This window comes from Paramormyrops kingsleyae, chromosome 7 (assembly GCF_048594095.1).
Source record: "Paramormyrops kingsleyae isolate MSU_618 chromosome 7, PKINGS_0.4, whole genome shotgun sequence".
Taxonomy (NCBI): domain Eukaryota; kingdom Metazoa; phylum Chordata; class Actinopteri; order Osteoglossiformes; family Mormyridae; genus Paramormyrops; species Paramormyrops kingsleyae.
The window spans coordinates 30,781,487-30,801,145 of record NC_132803.1 but is presented as its reverse complement, the minus strand read 5'-3'; the positions used below and the strand labels follow the sequence as shown (position 1 = coordinate 30,801,145).

General features: G+C 45.5%; 1 protein-coding gene across 3 annotated transcripts in view; it reads left to right on the top strand.

Annotated features, from left to right (window-relative positions):
* The window catches only part of LOC111843458 (astrotactin-2-like), a 285,762-nt gene that overhangs the window by 109,045 nt on the left and 157,058 nt on the right, over positions 1-19,659 (top strand). For all 3 annotated transcript variants that reach the window (XM_023811080.2, XM_023811082.2, XM_072714759.1), the window contains one exon: positions 8,900-9,037. In XM_023811080.2, the coding sequence (XP_023666848.1) occupies positions 8,900-9,037 (138 nt within the window). The remainder of the gene's footprint in view (positions 1-8,899; positions 9,038-19,659) is intronic.

The following is a 19,659-nucleotide window of genomic DNA, read 5'->3' as shown; positions in this document are numbered from 1 at the left end:
AATGTGCCACCAAGCGACGGGCAGTGCCATAGTCTCAGATTATCCGCTTGCAGCGACCCCCCCCCGCTCACTCTCAATCCTCCTCTGTCCGCCGTGTTTCTAACAAAACCCTTTAGGCTCCTTTCTCTTTTTTTCGGGGGCGATAATCAAAATTAATGAAAATGGGATGCGCTTTTGTTTTTAATTATGAGAATTCTGGATCGAATATGACGATTGGATCCATGCTTTCATTTGATTCGATTGTCAGCGGGGGACTTACACATGTCTCTGTCCAATTTGATTCCAGGTGGGTTCTTTATTTATCGATCTTGCGCTGTCATGTGCTTTTTCAGTCTGCTGTATTCCGCGTCAGCGTGTTAATCAACAGCTCTGTCTTAGACAGTGATTTCAAGGCAGATGAGGCAGAAATACCCACCCGTCCGATGTTTTCGCTTGTTCACTGATCTGTAGCATTATGCTAGCAACTGAGCGCTAGGTCTATTACTTACGTCTCAAAAGGGGCAAAAAAAAGAGAGTGTACTTCTGTGGGGATGGATAGTTCTGATTGGTAGCCTCTTTACCAGGGGCATGGCTACAGATTGTCCCCCCACCCAACAGAGACAGACCAAGCTGAATCAATCACTAGTGATTTAGAAGAATGGTTCTGGAACCTCCCCCCCACACCCAGTCTCCACCTTGCCCCCCAGTTGACAACCCTCCAAGACCTCTGACCCGACCCAAATTCTCAACCCAGGATGATAATGCCATTGCTCATTCCTGTTCCTTAGGGAGGGGTAGGTATTAAAATATTATAGGCATTTGGGTTGTACACTTTGAAATGAATCTCAGTGAGCTCCTCCTCTGTACCGACCTGATTAGACTTAGCAGCTAATGTGCGCTAACTTCCCTCCGTCGAGCGATGAACCCCTTGGACTGTTATCAGGCTCGGCATATGTAAGGGGGTAGGTGCCCCAGCCTTGCCACAGAGGCCCCCATGGATTCTGCAAACTGTTCCTTGGCACCCGACCGTGGGAGATTATCCTCGTGATCGACAATCCATGCGCATGGCGGTGCACCGACGTATAAATCTCCGCCGGAGCTGCTTTGGGTAGTTTGTCCAGCGTCCAGTCGTTTATCCACTGTCACCGTAGATAAGGGTGCCGGAGACGATACTGTCATGCTGAGGGGGGGGGGGACATGGACGCCCGCTTTGAGGCTCAACCTCCTCTGGCCCGTAGGTGAGCTCGTCGACACAAAATTAAACTCTGAACACCGGTCGCCATTGATCACGGTGTCCTTGGCAACACATTCGTGCCGATTAGCGCGTTAGCATCTGGCCCTCTTGGGTGATTAGCTTAGCGTAATTGTGTCCTGGCTTTTCAGCATCGGTGCTAATTTTGATGCAGGCTCCTCTTTGGCGTTTATTAGTACCCCTTAGCATTTTATTTTGACATTTAGAGATTGTTATTATCCTGTCACCTTTGCTCGCCATTGGCGAGCGCTATCGCTTGTGTTTATTAAAAACTAATTGCACTTTGCTATTGGAGTATTTATGGGGCACTGATCCATCGCGGGGCAATAAGTCACATGCGCATTCGCCACTGCTGTGGAAGAGTCACACATTTCGCTTCACGTATTACCGCTACATGTGGGACGAAGAACCCATGGCAGAACCGCACAGTTTGAAGCCAGATTTCAGGCTTCAATATTTTATTGCCACGTGTTCTGCGGAACACGGTGAAATTCTTATTCCACAATTGCCGGGGAGGGGCCAGGTGCGCAGAGCGGACAATAGGACAGACGATACAGGACAAACAGCAGTGTGATAAGGGACAAGAAAAAAGATGCAGTCTAGGAAGTGAAAAATGTGGCCTAAGCTGAGGCGTAGCTAATAATAACTGCAGTAAAGAGGTGGTGCATCTGGGAGTGTGCAGATAGCCACAGAGGTAGTACAGTTCGAACCTGTGGTCTCGGTGCTGTGAGATCGTGACCTGCTAAGGCATCGCTTGATCTAGAGACGGTGCTTCGCAAACACATTGCTGATATCTCTCTGTTTATCCTTATAGCCAAAGGGGAGCTGTTTGCTCTGTGCTCCAGTGTGGTCAACGATAAAAATGAGCGATTACCTTACGAAGTGTTTTAATCTTAAATGCTCAAGTGTGTACCTACAGAAACATCTGAAGGTGATAAGGAGCATTGCACTGAAGCTTCGGTTTCATTACAAAATGGATTTTCGAAATAAAACCTGATACAATATTCTAGGTCAGTGTTTCCCAATCTGGTCCTTGGAGACCCACAGATAGTCCACGTTTTTGCTCCCTCCCACCTCTGGATTGCCGTGGACTGTCTGGCAGGGAGCTGAGAGGGAGCAAAAACATGGACCGACTGTGGGTCCCCGAGGACCGGATTGGATTAGGTTAATATAAACAGGCACCCACATGAAACAATGAGGAGGAATCGAGCTGGGGGTGAGCATGACTTCTGCAATGAAAGCTCAGTCTCTATTTCCTGACACAGCGACAAACAGGCTGGAGGCAAAATTTGTTTCATTCAGACAGCATAGGGTACAAGGCAGAGATGCACTCTGGACCGGATGCCATACAGGGTACTTAAACTCACAGCCATTCCCTACGGCCAGTTTGGAGCTGCCCATTAGCCTGACTGCAGGTCCTTGGGTGGAGGAGGAAACACATACGGTTTGGGAAACCTGAGCAGAAATGAGACTCAAACCCCCAACCCTGGAGGCCTGAGGAGAGTGGTACCCCCTGAACCCCCCTAAAATGCAGGTCAATTCAATTTTCTTTTTATATAGTGCCTTTCCTTGAAGGCTTGCCCCGAAGCGCTTAACCAAGGATCGAATAAGAGTGGTACTCGCACACCAGCAGAGATACCGTGGTTTGGGGTAACAGTAGTGTAATTGGACCGGCAGTGCCGTAGCCTCAGATTATCGCCTCACTCCAGCCCCCGGGGGCCTGACGGCTGACGTCTCAAACTCTCTGAGTCCTAGACTCCCTGCGGAGCATTTCTGACAAAACCCTACAGGGATCCGTCCTCTTTTGTTTTTTTTTGCAGGGAAAATCACACTCTTTTTTTTTTTTTAATAAAATTTTGTTGAAGATCATACTCACATTGTGGGAGAACAAAACATTGTAGCTTGAGGTAGGAAACCTGTGTGGGACAAAGGTCAACTGGCCACCCAGCCTTCTCTGGGCATCGCCCCCCAGGCCGGAAGGGAGGGAGAGTTTATGTAGCACCGTCATCTTTCATTCAGTTCGAAGGTCAGCACTTGTTCTCCTGCAGACTAGTCTTCAGTCCCAAAAGTATTCAAGGATTCCAACACTTTATTGGCATTGGTACAGGTGCAATTAAATACTTGCTTGCATGCCTCCCTTCAGACTTAAACAATAAATGACAATAAATAGCAAATAATTAATAGCAGAATAGAGAGGACAAGTAACATAAAATATAAACAGTATACATATAATATACTATTTATATACAATATTATGGCATCAAATCAGACTCACCACAACCTGAATTTGAAATTATTTACCTGAATGTGAATGTTAACCTGAACTCAAATTCAGTGTCTTTAATTCAAGTTCAGATAATGCTATCCAAGTTTGGGTTTTTTAATTCAGGTTCACGTAAACATATTCAGACTCAGGTTCTGAATTCAAGGTCAGGTTAACATTAAAATTACGGTAAATATACTCAAATTCCGGTTGTGGTGAGTTTGACTTAGGTGCTGTACAATGTACAATGACAATGCAAGTAGGACAACAAGGTGCTGAGGTTTAAAGTGCCATTGGTTAATAAATAAACGACAGTGCTGATTTATCAGCGCATGTTCAACATTCTTATTGCAAAAGGTTCTAATTGCAGCGTTCGTATTGCTGAGACATTCGTGACGTCGGCTCGCTGCTCTTTATGTACACACTATTGTAAGTGAGAGGCCCAGCACTGAATGCTGCTTTAGTAGTGTACCCTATTGTGCTGGGAGCTGAATGAGCTGCTGATCACCTCGGGGTTAATTACATCATTCCACAGTAGCCAGGCTGTAGGCTGTAGGGCAGGGAGACACGCCCGGGTGGGTTGCACAGGGCAAACAGGTGATACAGTATTATCTGCTCACTGCTTCACAGAGTCACCACCACTGACAATTTCCATAAAGCAATAATGTGCAGAATAACTTTTGAAAGATTGTTTTTTTTTTCTCCGTTCTTGTATTTTAATGCGCTTGCCTAGCTTTGGCCTGGAGTAACTCCTTCACCTCTCACTTGGGGTGCAAAATAAACAAAAAAATTTTTTTTCCCTACAACGGAGAGAAAATACCAATATGTCACAAAATGGCATGGTGAAATGAAATGCAATCATTTTTATTTTATACGTTAGATTCAATTTAAAATGAGAGCACGCCTGGTTGTTCCACCATCTGGCGTTAGTAAATACATAAAAATAAAACACCGAGAAGGACAGTAACTCTAAAAAGAGACCGTTAGCGGAAATGACTGGCCGCAGAGCTGAGGGGGAAATGATTTTGTGTCTGTCTTAAGATAGATTGCTTTTCCGAGGAACTGATCGATGGCTGGTTCCCCCTGTTTTCAAGAGGCAGGATGAGCACAGAATGATACTGTAGGTAGTTGAGGTTTTAGATGGGGTGAAGTGGTCCTGTTCTTCCAAGGGACAAAGCGGAAGTGGACAGCATAATGTACACTAAAGCAGTGTTTCTCAACCCAATCCTCAGAGAATCATGGACAGTCCACGTTTTTGCTTCATTTCAGCTCCCAGCGCACGTGTACCAGGTATTCAGTTTTCCTGATTGGCTGGGAGCTGGGAGGGAGCAAAAATGTGGACTGTCTGGGGTTCCCCGAGGACTGGGTTCGGAAACACTGCACTAAAGAGAAGTTCGCCTGGTTGAAGGTCTGGTAGATAGAATACCATGGCACTTTGCAGCTAGACCTCAAGGTTTTTGCATTTAATTAGCAGTCAATTTTATCCAGAATGGGGGTTAAGGGCTTTGCTCAAGGACCCAACAATGCCGTCACTCTGCCAAACCTGAAATTTTAACCAGCAACCTTCCAATCACAGGGCCAGCATCTAATCTGTTGAGTCACCTCCCCCCAGGTGTAGACCCCAGCAGGAATTGAACTTTTGATTTACAAGATCAACCACTGAGCTACACAGTCTGAGTTGGTGTAGTGCTTCACCATCAGGCACCTAAAGGTAGCCTTTTACGCCTTGCATTGATATTTATGTGAGCAACTCGTTGGGCTGCATTAAAAGGAGATGGTGCGATTGGAGATGCAGTGCAGCCTTTCATTTTACCCAGCTAGGGCTCATTTTAGCTTCATTAGATGGTGAAGCCCTGTCATCTCCGAGTTAGGCCAACATCCCTCAGGATTTAAGGATTTCTTCTTAGAGTTTAGGATTTTTTAGGATTTTTCTGACACCCTGCCATTTGAATCCCACATAAAACCCACTCATGCTGTATAAATAAGTCTTCCTTAGGTAGGATTTATACCTAGGCTCACTTTGGATTTGATAACGAGACCTCCTGTCTGAGCTGAGGTGATTACGGGACATTTTTATTGTTCTTTCTATATCCTAACGCTTGACTCTGTACGTCCTCTTATTGCGGTGAACTGAGTTGACTCAGAGTTGTACAGAAGTACAGGATGCCAGCTGTGAAAGCACCCACCGTAGATGATGGTGTCCGCATACTTTTTAAGATTGATTCCGCAGTGTCTGATTGATTCCGCAGTGTCTGATTGATTTCGCAGTGTCTGATTGATTTCGCAGTGTCTTTTCTACTTTTATAAACTGTTCAAGGGATTGAGGGAGTCAGGTTATTTCTTTGTAATAAAAGCAATACTTCCATCTAAGTCCACATGAAGTAAAGAAAGACTGTTTTCTGTTTTACTGTTTACTGAAATAGAGGAGAGTCTAACGAAAGGTAAAGCAGGGAAATAGCAAAACAGGAGCCCTGTGTAAAGAAATGGGACATGGCATCATAGGGACTAATTGTAATTGCAAAACAAAGATCATTCCAGTGTCTAAGGAATTGAATTAATGCCTCCTCTTGTTTTTATCTCACAACACAGACTTTAATGTTGGGGTGGGGGCGGGGGCGGGGGCGGGAATGGGGGTTGGCTCCTACCTCTTACCTCCAGAGATGAGGGTTGAATACCGCCCTCACTCTGGGTGTGAGGAGCTGCGCCGATCTCTTTCTGTAGTTCAAAGACATGCAGTCCAACTAATTGGAGTTTCTAAATTGCCCATGAGTATGAATGTGTATGTGCCCTGCGATGGACTGGCATCCCATCCAGGGTACCCCCTGCCCTGTGGCCTGCGATGGACTGGCATCCTATCCAGGGTACCCCCTGCCCTGTCCCTGTTCAGGATAAACGGTTAGACACTGTCTGTTGCGCTGGTGTGTGTTCTGTTCGACACAGTTGGTCCAGGTTGGCTCTGGATTGCCCGATTGAGCATCGCCGTTGTAGCTGGTTGGTGAAACTGAGCTCGCTGCATATCGACCGTCACCTGTACTCATGCTGATGTGTTCCAGTGTGCAAATTTACACAACTGACAGGAGCTGATCTTTTGTCGGTCTAGGTTGCTGCTAGGTTTTTGCCATTGACTTGGTTGGGTGTGTACCCAAATTTGCATACCTTTAAAAAAATCGATTATGCACAAAGCCTTTAAAATTTCATAAGCGTGCAAGTGCTAATCTCATTTACTATATAGTTAAATGGAATGAATTAAAATTAAAATGCATTAGGAGGCATATTCTGTGCATGGACAGCTTTCTTTCTGCTTCCCTCCAGAACTGGGACGCAGCTTCAGAAGGAAGAGCTGTTTTAGAACTTGAAGTGTTCCGTTTGACAGATAGGTGCCCCATTCTCCCGCTGTTGTGAGAATGAGACGCACGTGCCATAGTAATGACCCGGGAGCATCCGGAAACATCTGTATATTCCACAGGGACGCACTCGGATAGCATTCAGCTATTCCGCTCAGGCAGAGCACACAGCTAACAGGAAACCAAATGGGTGGGTGGCTGATTGACTGTTTGATGACAAAGATCTTGAAGCGAGGTGACCAAGAAGGTGATATCACACAGCCAGATGGAAGGGGCTGGAGATGAGTAGCTATAGTTGGCCCCTTGTTTGTTTTCTACGTTTTTTTTTTTTTGGATGCTGTTCTCCATATTTGGTTTGCCAGTAAACAATGGGAAAAGACAATCAGCCTGTTGAGGAAATGGGCCAGAAGGAGGTGGGTCACAACAAAATCCCCCTTAGGGACGCCTTTGTTCTCACCTTTCATTTTAAATCCTTCCTTGGTGACTGAACTTTTGGCAGGAAAGAACTTTTGGAGGAAGAGATTAAACCACTGGTGTTGTCCATTGGGTGCAGTTTACCACATTATTTACAGCATATGTTTGATCTGCTTGTTTTTCTTTTGTTTGCAATGTTTTCATCCTCATCTCTTTCAGCAGTATCATGCATTTAGATAGCGGCAGACAGACAGATGACAGACAGACAGACTTTATTACCCCCTATTAGATATTATCCCAGTATTGCATATTTTTAGATGACCTGCACCAGAAATCTTCCAGATGGTGGCTTCCATGTGCTCTTCATCAATGAGAAACATTACCCTGGTCACAGTGATTATATCTTTGCGTGTCCTGCACTCCTATAGGCTTCTCTAAGTGCAGGAATCTTCTCATCCTGCTTTTGCCTGGCTGACACACTAAATTCTGAAATCGATTATCTTTTTGACACACACAGGTGTCATTTTGTACCTCTCACATTTGCTTGAGCCCAGAACAATACTTTCATTTTTTGTTTTAAACAGGGAGATTTTTTCCCTCCCTTCCGCATGAATCTTGACGAAGCCCCAGTCAGCTCACCTCTCGGCACAGCTGTTGTTTTCTGTTTTGTGTCTCTAATAAGATGCACATTGTCTTGCTGCCGGTTGATGGTAGTTTTGCGATTTGCACAAGGGGTGATTTTAAAGAGTTTCTCCGCTTGTGTTTACATGCTTCTCCATCAGTTTGTTCAGCCTTTAAAGCCTTCATGTCATGTTAAGAGAGTCAACCATCAATGTCGCTGAAGTGACAGAATGTGTGTGTGGTATCGCTGCCAAACTAGTTACTGTTTACGAATCAGGAAGGCGAGGTTTTCTAATAGTGAAAGATGAGTATTATTAACAGCAGGCATCAGAGTGGTGTAGTGGGGGCTGCTCTCAGGTCCAGGGTTACAGGTTCGAATCGGTGCTCATCTTTCTCTTCCGCACATGCTCCCTTGGGGCTCCTTGAGTAATGCAAAGGTTCCAGCATGAAGTTGTGGGTTTTAAATTGCCTTTAGTGCGAGTGACTGCTGTCTCTGGGGCTTTGGATGCAGATTATTAACCACCGACTATCTATCATCCAGTTTTGCACTGTTTTGTATTGTTTGCACTATCTGTATTGTTTTACACTATTTGTGTTATATCTCCTGCAAGCCTGATGTGTCTCTGTGTTCTCTGTATGGTCTGAATGATGCACTTTTCATCACTGAATTGTCTTAATAAGTTCTGGCTTTGTTGCACGATGTTGTGTAGCCCCTGGTCCATTACTACTTAGATTTGTACCTAGGCTTTCAGTGGAAGCTGAGCCTAGCTGCACTTACACATAGTCGCTCCTCAACAGCCATACTGTATGTTTTCAACATGCTGTTTGCATCGAAAGAGTCTGCTGAAAGAAAAATTACGTCCGGCTGAACGAATAAGCATTCCAATGCACCTGTTACACATGGAGAATAAAGATCTTGAATCAGGAATTTAAGTTAATGCTTGGAAGGAATCATTCTTGGTTCTTTTCCTGGGGGGTATATGCTCCGCTTTATACCTTGTCTGCTGTGCTCTCTTCACTGGACAGCCCTGGACCCGCGACAAGAGGTGGTGGAATCACTGATGCAGACTTTTAAGGATAACTTCCGCACCGGCACGGTGGCTGAGATCTCGCGGCTGCAGCACGCCACGTCCACCAGCAGGAGGCCGTACAGCCGCTCGCGAGGTAGGACCACCCGCCACCGCTTCTGCAGTCCGCGGCTCCAGGGGCATAGGGAGGACAAACATGGCAGTTACATATCTGTCAAGGCCTTCGGAAAGGTTCCCTCTCGTCAGGATGGGCGAACGGACATATGTGATGCAGGGTCAGGAGGACAGAACGAGGATCTGATTAGGGTTTTACGGTTGGTAAACTTGTAAAATTACAGAACTTGAACTAGGGGAGAGAACAAAAGATGGGAATAACATGAGGAAAAGAAACAACAAGACAGCCACTGTGTGTACAGGAGTGGTCACCACCTTTAGCCATGTGATGTGTCTGGGAACTCATAGCTTTAGAAGTGGGCTTCACGTGATTGGAAGGGGCCAGTAACCTGACTTCACCTCACCCACAGATACCCACGCCCAGCCCACCCTGCCCAGATCGCAACCGTGATAACTTGGTCTGTGTTGCCCAAGGGCACGGGGGGGTTTGGGTGGATTAGAAGCCCTCCCCCATCTCTTGGAATGCATCTTCATGTGCTCTGTCTGCACCGTATGCGTAGAGGGATGCTGCAGAGGAGTGAAATTAGCCAGGCCACTTAACAAGCCTTAATGCTTTTTTAAAAGGTGGCGGGACGCGTAGCCATGCTCGGTGTAAGAAGCGGCTCATCGGAGGGCCTTAGAGCCCCGCCAGGGTTCACACGCCTCCTTGCCGACGCAGCTCTTTGTCTGCTTTTGGGCGGCCATCCGGAATCACACAGGGACAAGCTGCAGCGGTGTAAGGCACGTGTTCTTCTGATTGCTGGACACCTGCCTAAGGTTACTGGGGCGGCTTTATAAAGCAACATTTTACTTCCATTCTCTAATAAATTACAGTGTGCATTATGCGTGTGTAGAAGCTGGCAGAAACTTGGGTGATATTCACAAGTTCAGTGAAATCAAATGCCAATTTTGACCACCCACACACACGCACATACACACACCCACGCACGTGACTCGTCATTCTACCCTGAAGATTAAAGGTTAAAACTGAAAAATGCAATTTCTGGCAGACTTAAAGAAATGGGGCCTCCCTCCTTAATTGTCCACATTAATGCTGGGCTTGATTACGGGCATTACTGAGTGCACTCTGAAGGGTACTCTGTAGGGCACTTAGCATTCACTCGATTTTCCTGAACAGCTCTTAAATTCACACTCACTGCAAGTGGCTTCATTGTTTTTTTCAATCCTTCCTTACTTGCTTCATGTGGGAGGCCCTTCAAACTGGTATGATGATTTAAAACGACTTATTTAAATCAGGCAACAAGGTGCTTTAATGTAAGACACATGCATGACAAATTAGTCACATCCACCGAGAAAACTGAAGTGACTCAATTGGAGATGAAGGAATTAGGATGGTAATTATTTCATAGTCAGATAATTGCAATTCCCCGAAACCTGAATTGGGAGCATGATGAGATACACGGCAAGGCTGACAAAAACCTCACATTTACGACCATCCGTCCTGCGAGTTGTGATATACGCTTGTTTCCTGTGACAGTGGCCCTCCACACGGGACGGCACAGATCCGCGTGACGGTAAATCATGACAGAAGGTGCATAAAAAAGGAGAGAGGCCTAAATGGGACGTGGCTGGTGGCCCGGCGTCTGCGTGCGGCGGTTTTAAAGCCCCCTGGTGGTTTCCAGGACAGAATGTGAGAAGATAGCAAGACGCTTAATAAGGGCCCCAGTTCCAGACCCTTGGAAGGTTTGGGCCTCTTGGGTCCTGTCAAAAGATAAGATACGATGAGTTTTATTAATCCTAGGGGGAAATTGCAGGCTGCAGTGAGGTATATAAACAAGACAAAGTCCAAAGACAGTACATGGAGTGTAGACAAGTAAAGTTTCAAAAGTACACAGTAAACAAACATAATATTCTGACAAAGGATATTTATGAAAATAGATTATTATGGAAGGAATATGTGCAGCAAGAAAAATCAGATAGCATCAGCCCAACAAGCATGGAGCGATTAAGTAACGTTAGTCTATGGTCCTCATATGGTTAGTTTTACAGAAACCATTTTCTGATGTTTAGAGAATGTAATTATGCGTTATGCGTTGTAATGCATCAGAGCATTCCCCAAATGTTTTGGGAACTAAGTCTAACGTTACAGGAACGTTTATATAACATTTAGAGAACCTAACTGGAACATTAATATAAGGTTTTCCAAAGGTTTCTTGTATAGCAGTGGTTAGGAGAACATTTATAGAGTCAAACAGGAATGTTGGCCAAAGGTTATCCAGAGGTTTCCACATTACAAACGTTAGGAGAATGTTCCATAAACCAAAACATGCAACCAAGCAAACATTCGTATAACCAAGTATAATGTTCCTGGAACATTCTAGGTACCAAAAATTGTTAGCTGGGAGACATGTGACTTGGGGAGTGGCACGTTGGTAGACATGTGACTTGGGGGGTGGCACGTTGGTAGACATGTGACTTGGGGGGGTGGCACGTTGGTAGACATGTGACTTGAGGGGTGGCACATTGGTAGACATGTGACTTGGGGGGGTGGCACGTTGGTAGACATGTGACTTGAGGGTGGCACGCTGGTAGACATGTGACTTGGGGGGTGGCACGTTGGTAGACATGTGACTTGAGGGTGGCACGCTGGTAGACATGTGACTTGGGGGGTGGCACGTTGGTAGACATGTGACTTGGGGGGTGGCACGTTGGTAGACATGTGACTTGGGAGTGGCACGCTGGTAGACATGAGGGTGGCATGTGTCATGCGTGTCATGGCTGCTGAGGCTGTTCTTCTACTCGCACACACCGGTTCACAGATGTGGGTAGTTCAGGTCCAGAGAGTAAAAGTCCAAAACAAGATTTTGTTTCAACCAACCTTGAGTATAAAGAGTCACAGTCACAGAGTACTCAACTAGTTGGCTGAAACAAAATCTTGTTCTGGACTTTTACTCTCTTGACCTGAACTACCCACCTCTGCTGTTTTGAAAGGCATATAGCTGGAATCATATCACATAAACCATCGTAGTGGGACAGTCATTCCCTCTTTTAAAGGTCACGGGCTCTCTGTGACAGTACCTCACAACCGCCGTGTACTTCTATCCAGTTACAAAAAATTTAATACATCTAAAGATCACATGACCAGGCACGCACAGTGGGCCGCCCAGTAGACTCGCAGCATCAGGGTTGTGGGTTCGAATCTTAAACCCACGGTGGGTGTGGAATTTATACCTGGGCCTGTCTATGTTTCTTCTAAATGTCCAGAGTCTAAAGGCGGGAAAATTCTCTAAAGCACCAGGCGGGTGAGTGTGTGCCCCGCGAGGGACCCATCCTGTCTGGGGTGTCATACACTTTTCTGGGGTCTTCTCTTTAGGACATTCATGTGATGTTAGACTCTTGGGAAAAGCTAATAAAGACAAGAAAAATGGGATCTTCGGCATCCTCTGGTTTTTCTGCTTCTTACCAGCATCACTTCTGTGCATCGTTCAGATGACTTTGCTAACAGCGAAGTCAAATTAACAGCTTCACAGTGAAAGAAATAAACGTGTTTATCCATCCCCATTAGATATCTGCGGGTACTGAGTGTGACACGGAACCCCCACCATCTGCACTGAGAAAGACCGAATTCAGCCTGCTACCTGACACGAAGATGAAGAGTGATTTAAAACTAAAAATCAAAGGCTTCTCCTGTCTTTTTGATGCTGTAAAAACTGTATAAACCCGCTGCTGCGTCAAAAGGACATTGTGATGCGACGACAAAGCAGATAGAACATTCTCCCAGTGTCTCTGCCTGCAAGCTCGCACCACGGCTGGAAAATCTACTGGCAAGATGTTAAATGTTCCCTTTCTGTGGAAATCCCACAAGTTAAATGGCTTCTATACATTATAAGAATGATATAAGTTCCCTGTCTAACATGGACAGTCAGATAATAATGAGCTGCGACCACAAAATTCTCTCTGGCATTTGCTGGGGATGTGTAATTTATTACTAGTTTTTAATGTCTTTTTTTCCTTATTATTTCATGTGAGGGGCGGCATGGTGGTGCAGTGGTTACCACTGTTGTCTCACACCTCTGGGAGTCTGAGATGGATCCATGTGTGTGGAGTTTGCATGCTGGTGTTATTTTTCAAGTCCCCACAAAGATCTGTGAATGTGGTCAAAAAACTAAAAATGCCAAAAGTCTCTCGGCTAGGGGTTGAGGTCGTCATGTTGAGATTAGAGTTTTCCCCATAGGAATGAATGGAGAGTCCCCACAAAGATACAATTACAAACCTGTGTGTGTGTGTGTGCGTGTGTGTGTGTGTGCGTGCGTGTGTGTGTGCGTGCGTGCGCACCCTGTGAGGGGTTGGTGCCCATCCTGTGTTGTTCCCTGCCTTGTGCCCATAGGATCCAGACCCCACACAACCCTGTTTAGGACAAGTGGATACAGAAGATAGATGGATGTGTTTTCTGTGAAATAAAATGGTACCCCATGCCTCATCTTACCTTGCTATATATGTGTACCTACTACCGTCACTTTGCTAGTTAATTAGGCTGGACATTTATCAAGTGGAATTCAGGTTGACTGCTTAGCTCAAGGGTAGAATAACAAACCGCTTCCAGCAGCTAAACTGACAGGCAGCCCGGCCCCCAAAATGCCACAAAAGTTGTGTCATGTGCCATACTTACATAACGTAAGCCGTCTTCACTCCGAGCAGCATCCACCCTAGCAGGAGTGGAAATGAGGCGAGACTCGCCAACGCGGGATTGAGCACGTGTTCGTCCGGTGGGCTCTTTTCCCAGGGAAGTCAGCCCCCAAAAGCAGCTCCAGAGATCCTGCATAAAGGCAAAAGGGAGGCTATGCTTTTTACAGAGGAATCTCTGTTTGGTGTTTGCCCGATGCAATAAAGGAGCCATATAATGCTGAGGAGTCATCCGAGATATCAATAAGATCAATAAGGGGGAGGACAGGGTAATGACCCCCTTTGTCTCTGCTGATGGAAACATAGCTTTTGTCAAGTGTATAGATTGGGGTGAACTTCTAGGTTGGCCGGTCTATATCTATGCTCTGTTCTTTGAAGAGTCAAAGTATCAATTACCATTTTTTTTAATTCTCATTTTACTCATAGTCATAAATAACCTTGTCTGTAATTTTTATAGTCTCATAAGTACATTCTATTACAATGCAGGTGAAGGACACTGAAGTGAGCCTCTGCTTTCAGAAGTGCTAACGTATCAGCGGCATTAATTACGCTGCCCTACGCTTAAAAAGGGATTTTTGTAGCGGCTCACTCCACATGACTCATGCAAAATTTGAACATTAGAAAAAAGTATCATCTTCCCACTCTTTCTAATTAAGCTACCCTTAAAATAATCTTGATTAGTCTTGCCTGGCCTTCAGCAGCTGGACTGCTGGCCTGTAGAGGCTGAGCACTGGCCTATAACAGAAGGAGTGCTATATTAAGTTGCTTTACAGAGCTACAGTTCAACCCAACTATATAGATTGATATATCAAGGCATGGGTAAACGAATACAGAACTTCACTCTTCGCCATAGCATGACTCTAACACACAAAGGACAGCTACTGTATGCAGATATATCGGAGCACTATTCATGATCTTTGTTGTTGATGTTCTTTACCTTATATGTGTCACCCTGAAAGAACTTATGATTTTGAAAGCATCAGATATCCTATGAAAGAGCTTATAACTTCCCCTTTTTATGAAGCTAATTATGTGCAAAAAATGATGCAATGGGCTTTTACATGTTGTTAAAATTATGGTGAAAAAATTGTAACACGCAATCCTGTTTCAGTTACCGTGGTGTGTGCGGTCTTCTACATTTCCAGACAGACTGCCCCCTCTATAATTGCCTCGCAGGCAATTGGGATTAATATTTATAGTACCGAGAGCACTGAATCTCATCTTCAGTCGCGGTTTCGGTTGGGAGCGCATCCCGCATTTATGTGAGCACTCAAAGTGGCCCACGCCGCTCTCCGTGTGTATTCGCATGCCACACAAATGCGACTATTAGCAGGAAAGATCTGCTGCGCAGCTCCATGTTCGCTGGGGACGATTACGATGAATGAGAGGCACAGGTGATAGCTGCTTTTCATACCGGACATCTGGCGTGAAGACAGGACGTCTGGTCCACAGGTTTGCAGGTTCTCAGTGTTGCTGCATCTTAAAAATCAAGGAGGATGGAACTCATGCTTGCATTAGAGCACTTATTCTAGAATAATTTTGTTGTGCATGTGCAAAATGACAAGTTGACTTTGACTTTGAAAGCGTTTCTAGGCAACTTGCTGTTGATGATACCATGGCGGGATACCGGCATGAACTAAAGCAAACAAAGATTATGGGATGCCCTTTTGATGTGTTTATGTTCAGCCCCTGGGCTTCACAATGAAATGCTGCCTCTTCCAGTTCTCCTACCTCACAGTATGACACTGGTTTTTCTTTGAGGTACGACAACCACCCGCTGTTGAAGGTGATGAGGTCGACACAGAAAAGCCCCAAAACCAATAACCCTACCCTCTTTCCTCAAGACGGTCACTCAGAGACCTCAGCCAGCTTCTCATCTGGGGTTATACCTCAGCATATAGCTCAGACCCACATTTTATGCATGTTACCACTGCGAAATGTTGTCCCTTTATCCTGCAGCATACTTTAAGTAAAGAAATCCTATTTATGTACCTCGCTCAAGGGTACAACAAAGGGTTCCTCTGGGAAATTGCACTGGTAACATTTTACTCCTCGATTCCTCGATCTGTGGGGCAGCTAAAGGCTTTCAGGCGAATGTGTTCGAAAGGCTTTGTGCAAGGGCAAGTAAATTCACTTTTATAGAATAAAAAGTCAAATATGCATATCAGTAAACATGAAGTGAAGACAGTATTCAGTTACTTATGGAAAGCTTGATAACACCAGAATGTTTGGCTTGTTCGGGGCAATGAACTGTGTGTGTGTATATGTGTATATGTGTGTGTGTGTGTATATGTGTATATATATATAATTATATATATTTATAAATATATATATGCACCCCAGCCTTTGACCACGATGAGTAGTTAGACGGTGGGTCGATGGGCTGTTTTTTATAGGATACGTTACGTTATGTCTGTAAATGTGTCCTTGTAAAGCATGTAGCAATGCAGTGCAGGATTCCCCTCATTTAGCCTGATTCAGCAGCCCGCCGCCTCAGTGTACACAGAACAGAGGCTGCCGATGCTGTCATTATCAGCTTCTGGTCTGACGGTGACGATCATTTCTTGCTTTTGAAGTGTAAACATTCCTTATAAGGGGAAAGTCAGTTGTGTGAAACAGAAAGCATTTAAAAAGTTTGAGCTTCTGGATTCTAACTCGACAAACAAGCCAATCATTTATGGCGGAACCCGACCTTTTCAAAGAACGAAGGGGAAAAAAAAAAAAAAAACCTTTGCTGTGACTTGAAGTGGACGTCGACCCATGGCTAGCACTGAAACTTTAAAATGACCCATAATCCCGAAATGAGCTGACCTGTCGCGCTGAGGCCTTGTGTTATAGCACATGTGCCATTCAGGGCTTCTAGTGTAACGCGGGGATGTGGATGAGTAGCAGATCATAAAGCATCAGTCAGCCATAAGCCACACACAACAATTCACCTTCTGCTCGTGAAGCTGAATACGTAGGATGTAACTCATAAATACATTTTAATGTGTGTGATATATTAGTCACTGTATTTATAAGCATTTATTTACTTTATGTGAGATTCAAAGTAGCACGGTGTGTAATGAACACGCAGCTTCTTCTGTAATTAAAATTCAATTCCTTACCCATAATTTGGAGGGTAATTAAAGGTGGGTGCCGGCATGACATTTTAGTGAAGAAAAACAACCTAAGAGTGATGCCCTAAATCGAAGAATGTTTTGCCCAGGTCCAGTAATGGTGACAGTGTGAAATCTGGATTACTGAGGGATTTGAAAGCTTTTCAAAGGGAATGTTTTGTGGATTTCGATGTTGCAAATATTTCTGAGACACCCTGTATGCGTGAAATATTCTAATGAGACAATTAGACCGCGGCAATCCTAGGGAAATTCAGTCTGATCCTCTCCCAGTGCTTCCTCACACTGCCCATTACGTGAAGATGCCCACATCCGTCTGTATGACAGCTCTGTACCACAGGAGGTTTCTTTGCATCACCTCCAAACATCTCCGAACATCTCCATTCCACCTCTAAGAGCTGTAGGTGTTGGCTGACAAGCATCCCCAGTAATTATGGTTACAGATATTTTGGGAAGAACTTTTTTTGGAATGGAACGGCCCTGTCGATACCCAGCACTGAGAGCCTTTCTGCCGTCCATCAAATGTGGAGGTACCATTATCTACACACAATCGTTATGATGGCCGCAGGACCATGGATCACATGACGCAAAGAAAGATTAGGTTTCACGGTGTGAAATTAATGGATATCAGGCTGACTAGGCCGGCCATATCTTTCCCTAATTACAGCTCGCAGGCTTACGGCTGCCCATTCCACCCCGTCAGGGCAGATAACGGGCCTGTGTTTGAAATGTTCAGTGTTCACCTACCTGCTTCTGGTGCGCTGCATCGACCCCGAGGCCGGATTAGCTGCCGAGGGCAAATCAGCCCATGCTTCTTCCTCTTACAATCGTCCTTCAAGTTACCTGAGACGATTCTGCACACCAGGCATGTCAGAACAGGGAGGGGGTGTGATAGACATTGTTTGATTAACGAAATGTCAATGTAACCTTCTCCCGGTATCACTTTTTGGTGGGGTGGGTCCCGAGTTATTAAGGAAATCGAGTTTACAGCAGCCAGAAAACAGCAGGGGTGATTTAGCTTTGAAATGAAAAGATGACTTATGATACCGTTGCCAGACCATGGATCATCCGAGCTAATCTCTGAACCCTATCAATATTTAATGGTGATAGGCTTCTCGTCGTAACTAATGGAGTGCAACAAATTAAAGGCCCTTATATTTCACAGAGAGATGCATCAGTTTGGGCCCGTCTGAGGGCTTTAATTGGACCATTTAAGTCTTCTATATTTTACATCCGGATTTACCACGGTTGGGGGTGAGCCTGGCTGGTTATTTCATATTCCTGGATGCGGCAGATGCTGACGAGAGGCCGAGGTGACGGACGTTACCTACCTGGAGGTAGGAGGCTCAGGCGCCGTGAGTGTAGCGGCGCCACTAGAAAGCAACGTCATCGTTCTCAGCATTTTGCGTCTTCGCAGACGTTGGCTTTGTGGAGTGTAAAGCCAGTGGTGGTCGGGGGGGGAGTGTCTGTATATGAAGAGGTGAGAGTAATTATCTTCATAGGCTGCATGTTTGTATGCAGTAATTTAAAGATATCAGCACAATACCACCCCGAGCTGTACGATATCAGCCTCAGTTTAAAAAACAATTTTCTCCAGTATTTAGACGTAGGGCATGTTGTCACGTTCAAGCCGTTTAAAGGTTTCATTAAAATTGGCCCCGTTTTTCTGTGACTGAAATGTTTGCACTATTAAAACAAAATAATCCACATTGTTATCACCAGTCTTGCCACATTTATGCGTGTCTCTCGTAGTGCGGTACCATGAAGCGTGTCACACAAAGGTATCACAGTCCATTGAAGGTCCTTGGGTGAAGACGGGCCGTGCTGGGGTGTGTGTGCGGTGACGGGGAGGTGCTATGCCGATGCACCGGGCCTGCCATCACCCAAGCTGCGTTCATCTTCGGTGTGACAGGAAGCGTGCCGGTGGAAATGGCGCGGAGGTGGGACGCGTCCCAGCTCTGATGGGCAATTTAGCAAATCTCAAAATCCAAAAGGACCCCCCCAACTCACTGTTAATAAACCCCACCATGATTATAGCTTGCCAGCAAGCGCAGTGGCTCAGCAGGCGGCCACAGTCTGGGGTTGTGGGTTCACATCCCAGTCCTGGCTCCCATTCCTGCGTTTGCCTCTTCTCGCTGTGTTTAGGTCCGTTTCTTCCGAGTTTCCACTAGTTTCTTTTTGCAGGCCAGAAATCATGCAGCTAGGTGAATTTCTGAGAAATTGCGTGTGGGCATTTGTCCTCTGGTGAACTGGCATCCAGAAAATCCCCTACCTTGTGCCCTGTGATTCCTAGGACAGGCTCCAGACTCTCACTACCCTGTACTGGGTAAGTGGTTGTTCAAGCAGAGTTTAGTGTTAAAATCCAACATGGCAGCCAGATTAAAGCCAAAACGGTCATATTTCACAACGATTCTGAGAGCCATTTAAAATGGGACTGTTTGCAAGCCAGTGGGGTTAAACCACAGACAAAGTGCATTTATTCAAGTGCATGTGACACCGAGCCCAAACAGACGAATCCATCAACGAAATCCCCCCTTTTTATCCTCCCAAGATCTGCTGCGGCCACTCAGACTATTTGCCTCGCTAATTTCTCTCCTGCTGCTACTTCTTGGTCTCTTTCACACCCTGACTAATTGATCCAGCAGATCACTCCGCTTAAAGTCCTTAATCATCCTGAGCAATTATCTGTGCTCCAGCCTGCCTGCGGATCGCTCCATTAGTGTGAACCCCATGCTTGACCCAAGCCACCAGGTGTCCTGGCGGTACCCTAAACAAGGATGGCCTTACTGGTTCAGGGGCCCCACTATCACTTTGGGGCCCCCTCTAGTGTAGTGACTGTTTGTGG